Source organism: Chenopodium quinoa, unplaced genomic scaffold (genome assembly GCF_001683475.1).
Source record: "Chenopodium quinoa cultivar QQ74 unplaced genomic scaffold, ASM168347v1, whole genome shotgun sequence".
Classification (NCBI taxonomy): domain Eukaryota; kingdom Viridiplantae; phylum Streptophyta; class Magnoliopsida; order Caryophyllales; family Amaranthaceae; genus Chenopodium; species Chenopodium quinoa.
In genome coordinates this window covers 3,169,555-3,185,104 of record NW_018744878.1, presented here as the reverse complement: position 1 = coordinate 3,185,104, position 15,550 = coordinate 3,169,555, and the positions used below count along the sequence as shown (strand labels likewise).

General features: G+C 34.1%; 2 protein-coding genes across 2 annotated transcripts; both read left to right on the top strand.

Annotated features, from left to right (window-relative positions):
* Positions 1–626: 626 nt before the first annotated feature.
* Positions 627–14,560, top strand: LOC110705844. The gene is made up of 6 exons (XM_021883777.1): positions 627–1,938; positions 5,766–5,930; positions 6,271–6,897; positions 7,749–8,561; positions 12,356–12,839; positions 13,844–14,560. The coding sequence occupies exons 3-5, from the start codon at positions 6,280–6,282 to the stop codon at positions 12,827–12,829; spliced, it is 1,905 nt and encodes a 634-aa protein (XP_021739469.1). The 5' UTR covers positions 627–1,938; positions 5,766–5,930; positions 6,271–6,279; the 3' UTR covers positions 12,830–12,839; positions 13,844–14,560.
* On the top strand, positions 12,945–14,539 carry LOC110705843. Its single transcript, XM_021883776.1, has 2 exons — positions 12,945–12,950; positions 13,844–14,539. Exons 1-2 carry the CDS (start codon positions 12,945–12,947, stop codon positions 14,537–14,539), a joined length of 702 nt encoding a protein of 233 aa, XP_021739468.1.
* Positions 14,561–15,550: the final 990 nt, after the last annotated feature.

Genomic DNA, 15,550 nt, shown 5'->3' with positions numbered 1-15,550 from the left:
CACATGTAACACCATATAATAGCCTCATATGCTATGTGTAACACTTAACTTGAAATAAACTAACAGCCCGCCTTGTGTGTGACTTAGCCACACCATGTGACCACTTGTAAAAGAACAAAGTAACCTATATAACACTGATCAAGTAATCTCTGCAATACTGACTGAGTAACTCTATAACACTAATCGAGTAACCCTTTAACATTGATGAAGTAAACCCTTGAACACTAACCAAGTGATAACCTACCAATACTTCAATGACCGAACAAGTCAAAAGAAGTAATAAAATAAAAAAAAAAACACAAGCCAAGACCAGCCTTAAGAACCAAAATGGACCACTGACAAGGACCATTCCCGACGACACTACCCAAACCCGAAAACCAAGCCATCGAAAGAGAGGATTAACACACCCCCTCAGCCCTCCAAACATCATGTAAAGCCGCACGACTAAACACATGTTTATCCAAAAACAACAACAATAGCATCGAAGAACAACACCATCTCGGCAAAGAACCCAAAAAGTCAAAAAGTCACTAACCATACAAACTAGCGAACTTAAAACCACAATTAAAACTAAAGAGAACCAAACCAATAAGCAAAGGCAAGAAGTCAACATACAAACCAACCAAAATAGAGATTTCGAAGCAAAACGCAAGAGATCTACGAAATCCTTACCCTAACTTTACCAAACACCCATCGCGATTACCTTTTTTTCGTCGATCCCTTGACAGTGGCGTTAGAGCTAGCCCCAGACCCCTAAAACGACTACAACGTCCCTGAACAACTGGATTTGTAAACCCGATCTTCCTTCTTGGCGGTAAGAACTTGCAACTAATCAAGACCTTCGAAGTCTCCTTGCAACACAAAAGAAAACACACCCCAACTCAAGGAGCGGCCGCCGGAGAAGATGGTTTTATACCCTGAGGAACCCTGGTCGAAACCCTTACTTGAAAGAGGAGAAAGCTTGTTGGAACTGGAACCACCCACACGAGAGAAGCGACGGTTAGAAAAACTCAATTAACGAAAGGGGGTTTCTCACTGGAGCTCTGAATCCCTGGTGAGGCCCTAGGTTTTCGGTGGGAAACTATGTTGAGGAGAGAGAAGAGAAGTTTTGGGTTTTTTTACACGATTGTAAGTTGATCTATTGAATAATACATAGTTATGTAGGTAATAATAATAATTAGTACTACAATAGTAATGTATTTCTTAAATTTGTACTACTTATTATTTTAAATTTACATACATGTATTATTTTACCGAAAAAAGATTTACTTCATTTTATACATCATAATTGCAAAATAATTCTACTCTGATCAGTAATGTTTTGTCTTTCTAACCATCTGAGACTAACATAAACACTTTTTATTTGAAGTAGATTCAACTATTATTTTGTAATAGGGTTGTATACAAGAAGCTTAAATAATAGGTGAATTAAAACATTAAATACACCCATCGACACGTGATTAAAGTTGTTGGAATGAGAGCGACTAATTTAAGAGGGGCATAGTTCTAGCGACAACCAAAGTTGGAGAATTTTCTTAGATATTTTCTTAGGCTAGTTATGATTAAAGTTGTTGGAACAGAGTGACTAATTGAAGAGGGGCATAGCTTCCAGCGACAACCAAAGTTGGAGAATTTTCTTAGATATTTTCTTAGGCTAGTTATTATAAATTTTTGTCAACTTTTGTCAAATCGATCATGTCAAACTTTTGTTTAGTCATGAAAATATGCTGAGTTGTTAGCCACTTGTGCTAATCATCGTGGTATAAGACTATAAGCTAAGCATGCATCAAAAGCAGTATTTGTTCAATTGATGACTGGCAATTATATATCGCGTCTCCATTGGTTGAGACTTCATTATTTCTCGTTTAAACAAACACATACATTTTTCAAAGAAAACACACAGTACACATATTGGGGTTGTTTTGCTGCTCGTCATCGGTGAGTTATTTACTACAAAGTACGGATTATATTGTGTTGGTTTTGTAATACAATCTGCTTAGAAATTTTTTGCCCTATTAAGTAAATTAACCTCTATTTTATTTAATCATTATTTATTAGATTTGATTTTATATTACTTAAACTTAGGGTTCGTTTGACATTGCTGTGGTTTTCTGTTTTTTGGGTTTTTGTTGTATAAAAATATATGATATATGTCACATAATGAATAAAAAATTATTTAAACTTATTAAAATCATAATAATTTTGAAAACTAACAACAAAAAAGTGGAAACACCTTTTTCTTGTTTTCTGTTTTTGGTTTTTAGTTTTCAAAAAAAAGGAAACTAAAAACCAAAAATGATACCAAACAAGCCCTTAATTATCTAATACTCCATTTTATTTTATGAACTTATTATTTGGGTGGAATATATTGGTGCATTACAATGTTTGAATATAGGTTATTTAATTTAAAAAGCTAATTAAATTTTCTATGAAATTGTACGTGAAATAAAGTGATATGATATGAAAAATCAAAAGTGAAATGCTAAATACCGCCTTAAAAAATGATCAAACCGCCGTCATTTCAAGCAAAGAGACATCCTTGCTCTTACTAAATTTTTTTCCCATTTTCTTTTCTAATTAACATTAGTCCATCCACCACAACCAAGTCAACCACCAACAATCACAACATCAGTACGACCTACGCCACCATGTCGACCACCACAATAATGATGATAATAATAAATCTTTTAATTGATTTCTCCAAAAAAAAACCCCCAACTACTTGAGATTACTAAGAATATAATGGTAGGGGAGAGGATGATGAAGTTATTCGTTTTAGTTTCTTTCCTCAAAGATTGTAATTTTGGCGTAAACGGACATTTTCCCATAATTAATACAATGCCCTATCTTTTCTTTCCAAAAAAAAAAAAAAACTATTAACAATATCTGTTAAATTTCGAAATAATATGAAATTAAATGGGCCTGGGCAACCCGAACAAGGAGGAGGAGAGTTTGGTCCACAAACAAGGCTTTGGAGCTTCCATACTAAAACCAATTGACAATAGTAGGAGTAACTCCTCTACCTTATAAAGTGGAACTACCTCTCCTCTTTCTCCAATATGGGACACTCATAAGTGGGATATAATGGGTTTCAACAATATCAATTAATAACAATAATAATAAATTATAATTATTATCTAATTCAAATAAAATCATAATAATTTTTATAAATTGTTTTCTCAATTTTTTTTTATTTCATAAAATAAAAGTAAAAAAAACCGGTGGCTAGTAACTGGAGGTGAAAACCGGTTGACCGTCACCAGTAACCGACGGTCAAAAGGGATTGACAGTTGAGGCCAATCAGATTTGGTCGCCGGTTACCGGTGACGGGCAACCGGTTTTCACCTCCGGTTACCAACCACTAGTTTTGTAAAAAAGAAACGAAAAAAACGCGTTGGAAAACTTACCTCCTTTCAGCCATTTCGCCACCTAAATCGCCGCCTCATCACATTTGATGGACCGGTCGCGTGGTTCCGCCGCCGCCTTCTGCTGCGGCCAGTTGCTGCCTGTGACTACTATTTATTTGTTGAGGTGGTTGTGGGGAAAAAGTTGGGGTTGGGGTGTTTGATGAGAGAGAAAAAAAAGAGGAAAAATTGGTTAGAATTTAGTAATAGTAATGATGACCCTTTGCTTGATATGATGACAATTTTGATAAATTTGAATCACGGTATTTAACACTACCCAATCAAAAATGTTATTAAAATGATGAGCTCCACACTCGATCACTCAATGACTTCTAAAAATGAAGTTAGCTTACACGATGCAAAATTCTCCGTTTAGTGTAGTACTATACTTTCTATGTGACCACATATCTTCATTTTTTTTTTTTTTTATGTGACCACATATCATTTTCGTATATTGGTAGTCTTTTTGTTGGCTAAGTAAGGCTTTTCTCTCTTCAATTTATTAATATGAATTAATTTGCTAAAATTAGTTTAGTTTGACAACAATAAGTCAACAAACAAAAACAAAGTTCAGTAAAAATATATATAATCAAATCAACAAAATGAGTTACACTATAATAGGTTAATTTCAACAAAAATAAGTTAGAATGAGTAAAAGTTTTCTTCTTTTTTTTTTAATTTTTTTTTTGAACTAGAGCAAAAGTTCATTTAAGTTAAACATAAATAAGATGATGGTGAAATTAGAATATGAGCCATTTATTAATTAAATTTACTTTAATTTTACTTGTTTTCCTTTTATATTAGAGAAGCTTTTGATGAGACCGGACTTACCATGAATCCAATATATCTGACAATAATATTCTTAATATATGACAATAATTTTCTAATATCTAACAATAATATTCTTATGTATGTCAATAATATTCTAATATATGACATTAATAATGTAATATATGACCTTAATGAAAGGAATGGTGTCCTTCGAACAAGTGTATTATTCTGATAGCGGGTTCAGAATTATTAGAAACCTAATATATTCAGTAAGGTCAAGTGATCGGAATGCCTGGGTGGAGGCCGCTTCCGATCAGTAATATTTATATAATTAATATTACAGCTTAATCTTGACTGAACCCTTCGGGTCACACCCAAGCAAAATATACGAACCAACTCGACGAATTAATTCGGAAGAAATTAATTCGTCGCCCAAGTGTTAAACATTTAGACGTCGGAAATTCGAGTTTGTAGCGTCGAAACCGAGCGTATGAGAATCTCAAATGTCGAGCCAAAATTTAGGATTTGGCGAGACAGGAAAATGCATCAAGTAACAAGTAAAATCCTAGCCACGCAAAAGGCTAGGAATGCATGCCCAATAGGAGCATGCCACGTGGCAGCACACGTGGCCGCCACGTTGGCAGCGCGCCACGGTGGCGACACATGTGGCAATGGCCGTGGACCCGGGTTGATGGGTCATGGACACGGGCCAAAATAAAATGGGCCAACCGAACCCAACTTGGGGCTCAAGGTTGGGTGACACATGGTTAGTTCACATTGCATGTGAAATGCCTTGGGGACCAAGTGAGAAAGTGGTCCACACCTAACCATGTGACACTTGTTACTTGTTCCTTTGTTTATTTAACTAAGGGTTGAATTCACCAATCTTTCCATGTGAGATCTTTTTGTGAAAAGTCCCACATTGAAAGATGAGTGAAATTCACAAGGCATACTTCCTTATAAATAGTCATGGAATGGCTTGAGAATTCTTTGCTTGAGTGGGAGTTAAAAAGAGCATTCCATAATTTTGGGAAAACTCTTAAACTCATATAACACTCGGGTTTTGGTCGAACCTTGCTAACCCCAAGGTAGCAGAGCTTAAAGTTGTGTTCGTCCTTTTTGTGGGTGGATACCGTCGAGGCGCGGCGCTTGACGTGCTCATAGCTTTCAAGTAAGAGCCCCGGTTTTTGGGCGAAGCTCGCTTCGAGGGTAAGATTCGTTATCTTTTCTTTGTGATTATTTATTTATGCTTTATAATTTTAATTATTGCGAGTGGTTCCTCGGGTCGGGGTTTGTTTCCGCGGTGAGTCGGACTCACTAAACCCCAACACTTAATATTTTTTTCCAATAATATTAATAATCAAGCACCTTGCCTATCAGATTTACCCTGGGAATCAACGATCCCCTACCTTTGTAATGCCTGATCTCTCCTCCCCCTCTCACCCTCCTATAATTACTCGCTTCTCTCCTTTGCATCTTCAGTGACATCTTTGCTTCTTCTACTGGATTACTCTTGTACTTCATATATTTATCTCCTTCTCGTGCCATCTTCTCCATTCTAAAACCCTAATAATTTTCCCCTCTTTTCAGACCAAATCGATGGAATTTGTGATGAATTTCTCCCAAAACGAAACATGAGAGAGAGAATCGAAGTTCCGAGGGTAAATATAATGGGCAAGAAGCGCGAATCAACCAAAAGGTCGAGGATGAAGATGCAGTAGCATTTGGATTAGCATTTAGAAATTTGGATTCACGGTGAGTCCGTTCTACACAAAAGTTTTGCTTTAAATTTTCTTTCTCTCCATTTATTTTTTATGATTGCCATAATGATCACTTTTTGCAAATCATTTAAAATAACTTATTTTAAATAAGAATTACAAAAGTAGATGTTGTAAAACTACAAAGAAGAATCAAGCTAACTTTTGTTATACAATTGTATTTATTGAGAATGTGTTAGAAAGAAATGAAGGAAGTAATATGTTTCAAACAACTTTTAATATGACATATACTTCGTTGAATATGTAATTAAAAGCTAAAAGAGAACTATATTGAGAATTAGTTTTGATTTGAGTTGTTTCTTTTTGATAAACCGCAGAATTGAAGCATGGATATGCAAATAGAGAAAGGTCAATCTGTAGTTACAACTCGGCTATATGATGCAGCTCTTCTAGGAGACGTACCATTTTTACTCGACTTGCTTAAAGAAGATCCAGTTATCCTCGAAAGATGTATCATTGAAAAATCAAGCAACATCAAGCAGTCTCCATTACATGTTGCCGTTGCAATGGGACATCTTGAGTTCGTAGTTGAACTTTTACGCCGAAAACCAAAGCTAGATGAGATGATTGATAACTTAAAGGGATCTTCACCACTACACATTGCCTCAGCAAAAGGGCACTTGCAAATTATTGAAACCTTAATCGATGCAAAACCTAATATGTGCTTTGCACGCGATCAAGAGGGAAGAACTCCTATTTTTGTTGCTGCTGTGTACGGTCAAATTGATGCACTTGGACTGCTTCATCGGGCAAACCCTTACGCAGCGCAAGGGCGGACCAACGATGGTGAAACTATATTACATTTGTGTGTCATATATAACCAGCTCAAGGCTTTGGAGCGTTTGTTAGAGATGGTAGATTATGATGGAAATCAGTTGATTAACTCTAGGGACAATGATGGCAATACTGTCCTACACCTTGCAGTGATTGGCAAACATTCCGAGGTTAGATGAATTTTAATTTCTACATCTAAACAAATTACACAAAATGATCAATCTTATCTTCTCGAAATTCTTGGAAAAAAAATAAATTTCTTTAATGGTTTAATGGTTGCCGTTTGAAAATTGATAACCATAATCTTAAAATATGAAAGGTTAAGCTTTAATGATTTTTGAATTAAATGTCAATGTAAATTAGAAAAAATTAATTTAAAATAATATATATATATATATATATATATTTAAAATAATTTTAATTAATTTGATGATTTAGAATAATTAAAAATTATTTAATCACAACCATCAATTTTAAGTATAGACATGAATTGGACCGGACCTGGATCGGTTTACTCGGACCAGCAATAAATCTGAATCTGTCAGTTCGGGTTCCGATCCGGGGCATTTTATACACAGTATGGTAAACTCCGATCTAGACTCTTGGCTGGAGCGGATTGGATCGGTTTACTTGGACTGACAATGGACATAAATATGTTAGTTTAGAGTTTTATTTTCAATAAAATTCTAATATTTCAGAGGTACAAATTGAATTATAATTTTGTTTAAAAATTTTCGATAAAAAATAGCAAATCGTCACAAAAGCACAGCAATTCCTAACTAATTTTGTATCAATGATATATTTTAAAATTAGACATATAGATTAAAATTTATTTTCAATAAACAACCCGGGCATCGCACGGGGCACAAAACTAGTTTATCTTATAAAGTTTATTTAAATTTATCTAACGTGGCGCGACACTTGACGAAAAGTAAGAACGCCAAGTGTCGTTGTCTCATCGCATGACTAAAAGTTTAGCTTTATATATTAGTTATATGATTGATATGAATGTTGAATGCAGATGGTAGAATTTTTTTCTGGATACCCAGGGCTAAACAAAAGTGCTATGAACAAAAATAAAATGACAGCCTTAGATATTATCGGCAAAAAGCAAAATTGGAAGAATTCTGAAAATAGGAATGTTGAGCAATATCTGAAGCGTGCCAAGGCAAGACCAGCAAAGGAAGTACTGAAGCACCAAGCGGATGGTACTTGGTTGGAGGAGCAACGAACCTCGTTAATGGTGGTGGCATCCTTGATAGCAACCATGGCTTTCCAAGTCGGAATTAATCCTCCAGGAGGCGTTTGGCAGGACACAAATGTAGTAAAAAATAAAAATGGCAATATAGTCGTACAAGAAGATGGCTCTAACGACTCTACCCACTATGCTGGTACCTCTATATTGTCATATACAAATGAAGCTTATTCGATAATTAATTTTTCATCATGGTATACTCAGTTACTAATTAGTAACACAATAGGACTAATATCGTCACTAGGTGTCATTCTTCTCCTTATAAGCGGATTTCCGTGTAGGCGACATTTCTTGTTGATTTTGAGAATAGCTTTGTGGATTGCTGTGGCTGCGACGACATATACTTACTACTTAGCTATTACCATTCTTACTTATGTTAAAGCAGATAATGATGGCATGTATATTTCGACTTGGTTTTCTCTCGCTGCTTGTGTAGGGTTGATAGGAATCATGCTCTTTGCTCATTTTGTGCGATTCATACTTAAGTTGATTGCTTGGGAAAGGAGGCAGTCACTTAAAAGTTTTTGCAAGATGTGTTTTCCAAGCACTGCTCATAACTCAAGTTCTAGCAACCATGTTTAATGGGCATTATTGCTCACTAATGTGTCACACTTCTTATATACTAGCTTGTTATAGTTTATGTTTTATGTAACGGTTATATGTATGTTACTACGTGCTTGTAATATTAATTTGTGCTTTTCTTACTCGATCAGGCAAACTAATGCAAATGGGTTGTTCGGCTCATTATTGGCTGTTGCATTTAATTTAGGGATTTTTTTTTTTTTTTTAAAAAAAAAAAATACCTTATGAAAAAATGTTGTAAAAAACTACCTTGTAAAACTTGGATGTTGTAAGAAACCACCTTATAAAACACTAACTGTTGTAAGAAACCACCTTTTGTTGGATTATTGCGTTGAATAAGGGACTTTTAATTACCCATTTTCAATCATTTTTTCTCCTTAATCCTCTATTACTCGCTACTCTTTCTGTTTTTTTGTTTTTTTTGCCCCATTTGACTTTACACAGTCTCCAAGACGTGTGTTCCAACGTTTATATCTCCAATTCTATACGGATAAAAATTATAACATTTAGATATTAATAAAAGATACATCAATGAGATGATTATAACAAGATCCAACATGATAATGAATATATTATCACTTATAGATTAACGAGAATTCATAATTAAAGTTTCATAAGTTTGACCCATATATTTGCAATGGGGCAAAAAATATGTGTTAGCCAGAATAATGGTTCTACTTTTGGACCAAGCACGTGACTAAGCTATGGGGTGCTGCCACTGCTGCACTACCAATTTAGGTATCCCCATAATATGGAAGATTTCCTAAACAATGAAACTTTATGTCGTACATAGTTGACATAGTTTGATGATCTAATCTAGCTCCTTTTAGTTGCATCAGCCCATAATCATATGACAATAAGAATAAGAAGAGCAACCTTCTAATCTTATAATTTATAAAGTGTTCAACTATTATATTAATATCTTCTTTTTCCTAGACACTTACACATATTATTTGGAAGGCCTATACTTCAACAGACAAATGCAGAATATACTTTGTAGAATTTAACAAAAGATAATAAACATAGTATATATCACAATTTGAGAGCATCAATATTCAGTAGCGACTGACCGTATGAAAAAGAATTATTAATTTATAAAAGAGAAAAAAAAAGTCCTACTTAAAATATATATATATATATATATATATATATATATATATATATATATATATATATATATATATATATATGGAAAAAGCTAATAAGCGCCCCCGGGGCATTAGATAAGTGAATTAAAGTGTAAATATTAGAGTAAAATTAACATTAATTACACCAAACGACGCGTGATTTTGTCATAAATTTCTAACTTAATACCATTTCAACCAATATAATTTATCCTTATCTAACGCCCCGGGGCGCTCGTTAACAAGATATATATATATATATATATATATATTTAAATGCACTATGAAATATAAAATTGTTTTTATCAATTCTTGCTTTACTACATAATTATATGCAATATGAGAATTCTTTATAATTAGGTGCTATATAATAAAGCTGGCAATTATATTCAGTTTCTGCATTAGTTTGAGAATTGCATACATTTGTATTAATTTACTGAAAATGAATAAAAAGAAATTAATTTCCCTTAAAAAAAAAAAATTAATATACCCACTTTTATCATATAATAGTCCTAACATCGTCCTTTTTTGACCATCTGATCAAGTTAATTTAAACAATATTTTTTGTTAAAGACCTCACTATTATTATACTTATATACCTTTAAAGTTTACATATATACAATAAGCTTAGAAGAGATTTAAAACAAATTAGTAGGTGTAATAAAAAATTGGGCTTAAAGCCTTTAAGTGTGGATGCAGTATCTGCCCTACTTTGTGTCACGTTAACTCTTGATATTATGGTAAAGGACCAACTCAACCAAAAGTTTAGAGGCCCAAAAATATGTTTTCTACTTTATCGTAATACATTTCTTCCTCTCCACTATAAACAATATATCCACATAGAAGTAAAAATACACTCTATATAATATAACCAATCATTGCATAAAAATGTAATGATAATTATTTATAAACTTGTCCCTCTTTTCCTGAAAGTTCGACTTACTTTGTATTTGCACAGTCTCCAACGAACAACTTTGACCATTAATGACTTTCGATATGTATAAATAAAATTTTTAGAAAGTTGATAATTGAAAATTTTATCTTAAGGGAAGTCTAATTAGATCAAACTTGTTAATTTATTTTGACTCTATAAATCATAAAATGTGGTCGAAGTTATTTTATTTTGACCACTTGAATAATAAGTGAATCGAACTTTCAGGTAGGCCCGACCCTTAGGGTGTGCCAGGTGAGCAATTGCACAGGGCCCAAAAGTTAATAGGGCCTAATATCAATTTCAGAATATAACAAATAAGCTAGCATTATTATTGAGAATCTCCGTAGGTAGCTCAATGGTCAGATGCTGGAGAAAATTTACAAGTGGTTCAAGTTTCAATGACTGTCGTGAGCTTCACTCTTTATTTTTATTTTTTTGGGTGACACAATTATAAAATGGATGGGGGAGGTAGTATGAAATATTAACAAGTGATACGAATATAAACGACAAGTACGTACAACTCTTAATATTCGAACACGAACAACTACGAGGGCCATAATATAACTTGCAACGACAACCAAAGTTGGAGAATTTTCTTTCTTTCAATCATAATAGCTAAAGTCCGTCACTTTTGTCAAATCATGAATATATGCTGAATTGCTAGTCACTTATGCTTTTTATCGTGGTATAAGCAAGGCATAAACACAACATATGTTCGATTGATAATTGGCAATGTACATTGCAAGTTCTATTCGTTAAAAAGAAAACACACAAACGCATGCACGCTATTTTCATTGCAAACACACGTATTGAATTGTTTTGCTCTTCGTCACTGGTGAGTTATTATTTATTTTTATTTTCAAGGAAGTTAAGTCATTTTACTTTTATCTTGATGAATTTGTATAACAATATAATTCCAAAAAATTTTCCCTAAATAAATTTACCATTAATTTCTTTTACTTACTTTGTTTGATATATTTTTTTTTTGTTTGATTTTATATTATGTCAACTTCATCGTCTAATATTATTAATCAGAGTATAATTTCGTTCCAAAAAAAAAGGAAATATAACCAAAGTCACTCATTAAATTTGCTTTAATTATATTCTGTTGAAACCCATTGTAACCCACTTATGAGTGTCGCACATTGGAGAAAGAAGAGAGATGGTTTCACTTTATAAGGTAGAGGAGTACCTCCTACTATTGCCAATTGGTTTTAGTATGGAAGCTCCAAAGCCTTGTTTGTGGACCAAACTCTCCTCCTACTTGTTCGGGTTGCCTAGGCCCATTTCATTGTTTTAAAATTTAACATGGTATCAGAGCCCAGGTTTGTTGGTAGAGGAGTAACTCCTACTATTGCCAATTGGTTTTAGTGTATGGAAGCTCCAAAAACCTTATTTGTGGACCAAACTCTCCTCCTCCTTGTTCGGGTTGCCCAGACCCATTTTCATATTGTTTCGAAATTTTACATATTCTTTTTCCTTTTAAACTGTTAATATTGCCCCCTCTCTTTTTTTTTTTTCTTTTTTTTTCACTATTTCAATTTTTGTACAATATGCTATGTAAACATTAATGTAAAATTTTTCAAATGGAGGATGTGTTGGAAGAAAAAGAGGAAGTTCTATATTTTCAAATAGCTTTTACTAAGTCATGTATTAGTAAAAAGCTAAAAAGAACTAATTCCTTATAAGGTCATGTTTTTGAATTGTTTCTTTTTGATAAACCGTAGAATTGAAGCATGGATATACAAATAGAGAAAGGCCAATCAATAGTTGCAATGGGACATCTTGAGTTCGTACTTGAACTTTTACGTCGAGAGCCAAACCTAGAAGAGACAATTGACCAATCAAAAAGATCGTCACCATTACACATTGCCTCATTAAAAGGGCACTTGAAGATAATTGAAGCCCTAATTGTTGCGAAACCTAATATGTGCTTTGCGCACGATCAAGAGGGAAGAACTCCTATTTTTATTGCTGCCGTGACCGGTCAAATTGAGGCACTTGAGCTGCTTCATCGGGCAAATCCTTATGCAACTCAAGGACGGACCAATGATGGTGAATCTATATTACATTTGTGCGTCAAACATAACCAACTGAAGTCTTTGCAGCGTTTGTTAGAGCTAGTAGATGATGATGGAAATCAGTTGATCAACTTTAGGGACAATGATGGCAATACTATCTTACACCTTGCATGCAATGATTGGTAAACATTTCGAGGTTAGATGAATTAATTTTTTTTTACTACCTCCGTTAAATATTAGTTGTAACTTTGAAATATTTTATGTCTCACAAATAATACCCCAAAGTTGCAACTAATATGTAATGGAGGTGATATATACCCAAACAAATTACCTAGGAGTATTAACAATGTGTTTTGTGCTGATATTTGATTTATTGGTGGAAAAAAGGTCATTTATATGCCTATTTTCTATATTTATTTACTTCTCTTTTCTCAGGTCTCTTACTTCTCAATAAACTTTTATCTTCATTATCTTTTTAATATTTCAAGAGTCAATTAAGTTACCAAAAAACTATATGTGCAACAGTGCAAGTCAAAGTGTAACATCATAAAAATGCAAAGAGTAGTAATGATATATTTTTGGAAGACTTTTCCATGGCTACAATAAAATTATAGTCATTGTAACTGTTTTTCATCTTGACCCTTTAAATTTTACGGATCAATCTAGTCCGTCCGTGTAGTTCAAAATACAACTAAAAAAACAAAAACTGTATTTAGCGTGTAAATGCTATAAAAGAATTTAGAGATTAAATTTATGCATATAAAAAATGTGCAATGAATAAATTGGCAGGGATATAACGTGATAAGTAAATGTGAATTGCTTATATTATGTTCAAGTTTAAAGTAGACTTAAATGTAAAGGAAAATTTGTCAATTACAAGTGGTAAAAATACCTAATTTGTGGGTTACAACCATTATTATTATTATTATTATTATTATTATTATTATTATTATTATTACTACTATTACTACTACTACTTGGGCTTAAACCATCAAGTTTAGATTTTGACTAGATTGATCCTTTAACAGGTATTAGGGTTAACGTGATACAAATTTTACAAGCTTTAAATCTCATTCAAACCTTCCTTTTAAAGTGAAATATTAAGTGTTGGGTGCTTGGGTGTCATGGAGCACATGCTGCATTGACACCTCAAATTCTAACAGAGTATAACTTGTTTTTACTTGATTGACATGCATGCAGATGGTAGAATTTTTAGCGCAATGCCAAGGATTAAACAAAAATGCTATGAACACAAACAAGATGACCGTTGTAGACATATATAGAGAGCAAAATCGGAATAATATTAAAAATTGGAATGTTGAGCAATACTTGAAGCGTGCCAAGGCAAGACCAGCAAAAGAGGTACTAAAGCGCCTAGCGGATGGTACTTGGTTAGAGGAGCAACGAACGTCGTATATGGTGGTGGCATCTTTAACAGCAACCATGGCCTTTCAAGTTGGAGTTAATCCTCCCGGAGACGTTTGGCAAGATTCAAAAACAGTAATAAAAAAAGAGACAGGAGATAATTTTTACCACATTGCAGGTACTTCTATAATGTCATATTATAATAGTAAAGAATATAACAATTTACTAATCAGTAACACAATAGGACTAATATCATCTCTAAGTGTCATTCTTCTCCTTATAAGCGGTTTTCCATGTAAGCGATATTTCTTGGTGATTTTGAGGACAACTTTGTGGATCGCTGTGACTGCAACATCATTTACTTACTACCTCGCGGTTTATGCTCTCATTTATGAGGGAAACCAAGGAGTTTGGACATCGTTGTCGTTTTATCTCATAGCTTGGCAAGGGTTGATGGGATCCATGCTCCTCGGACATTTTGTGCGATTCATACTAAAGTTGGTTGGTTGGCAAAGGAGGCAGGCTCTTTAAATTTTTTGTAAGAGGTGTTTTGCAAGGATGACAAACACCAATATTACTGATAACACAAATTTGCGCAACCTTGTATAATGGTTATTTAGTTTGTTGATACTTAGTTTCTTGCTAAACTTTCAGTTGTAATTTGTGTTTTTCTTACTAATGTATGTGCAATGGGGCGGCTGTCCTCTTGTACTGTTTAATGTTTCCTTGATTGTGGTATACTTGTTCATCAAATTTTGTAACAATTATCTTTGGGATTTGATGTTCGTGATGAGCCGATGCACTCGTGTTGACAAGCTCATGAACAAGTTTGGTTAAATCTCGTTCGTTAGTAGGCAAACAAGGCTGAACAAAAATTTGAAGCTCATTTAATAAACGAGCTCGGCTTGAACCATTATCTGCTCAACTCATTTAGGGGCTATTTGGTTAGTAGAGGGGAAAGGGAAACACATTAGGAAAGGGAATGAGAGAGAAAGGAAAGCAACTCCCCCATTTATAATGTGTTGTTTGTTTTATTAAAAAAGAATGGAATCAAATATGAAGCACCATCCACCACCACCACTGTTCTCCACTACCACCATTGCAATTGTTAGTCCTCAAGCCTCCAACACTGCCACCTCCCGCCGCCGACTCCGACACCCATCGTCCGACTCCTACACCCACCTCCCGCCGCCGTACCCATGCCATCCTTCTTCTCTCTAATTTTTTTTTATATTTTTTATTTCGTAGATCTGGTAGTTTGTTAGTTTTTAGGGTGTTAAGGGTTGTTTATTTGGGTGTTTGAGGTTGTTTATGGGGTGGTTTTGGTTGTTTATGGGGTGGTTTGGGTTGTTTATTGAGATGGTTAGGGTTTTTTTTGGTGGTTTTCATGGTGGTTTTTTAGGGTAATAGCGGCTAACGTGGTGGGTGTAAGGTTATTTTCGGGTGGGTTTGGGTGGTTTCGAGGAGGGTGAGCATTTTTCCGGGAGGGTTTTGGGTGGTTTCGGTAGGCAAGGGTGGTTTTGGGTGTGGGTGGGTTTTTTC

What these genes read in the sequence shown, in the direction of transcription:
- LOC110705844 (XM_021883777.1), top strand. Translation starts at nt 6,280, where the DNA reads ATGGATATGCAAATAGAGAAAGGTCAATCTGTAGTTACAACTCGGCTA. An exon ending in TGATTGGCAAACATTCCGAG is followed by an intron (nt 6,898 to 7,748) that starts GTTAGATGAATT and finishes TGTTGAATGCAG; the next exon opens with ATGGTAGAATTTTTTTCTGG. An exon ending in CAAGTTCTAGCAACCATGTT is followed by an intron (nt 8,562 to 12,355) that starts TAATGGGCATTA and finishes CCGTAGAATTGA; the next exon opens with AGCATGGATATACAAATAGA.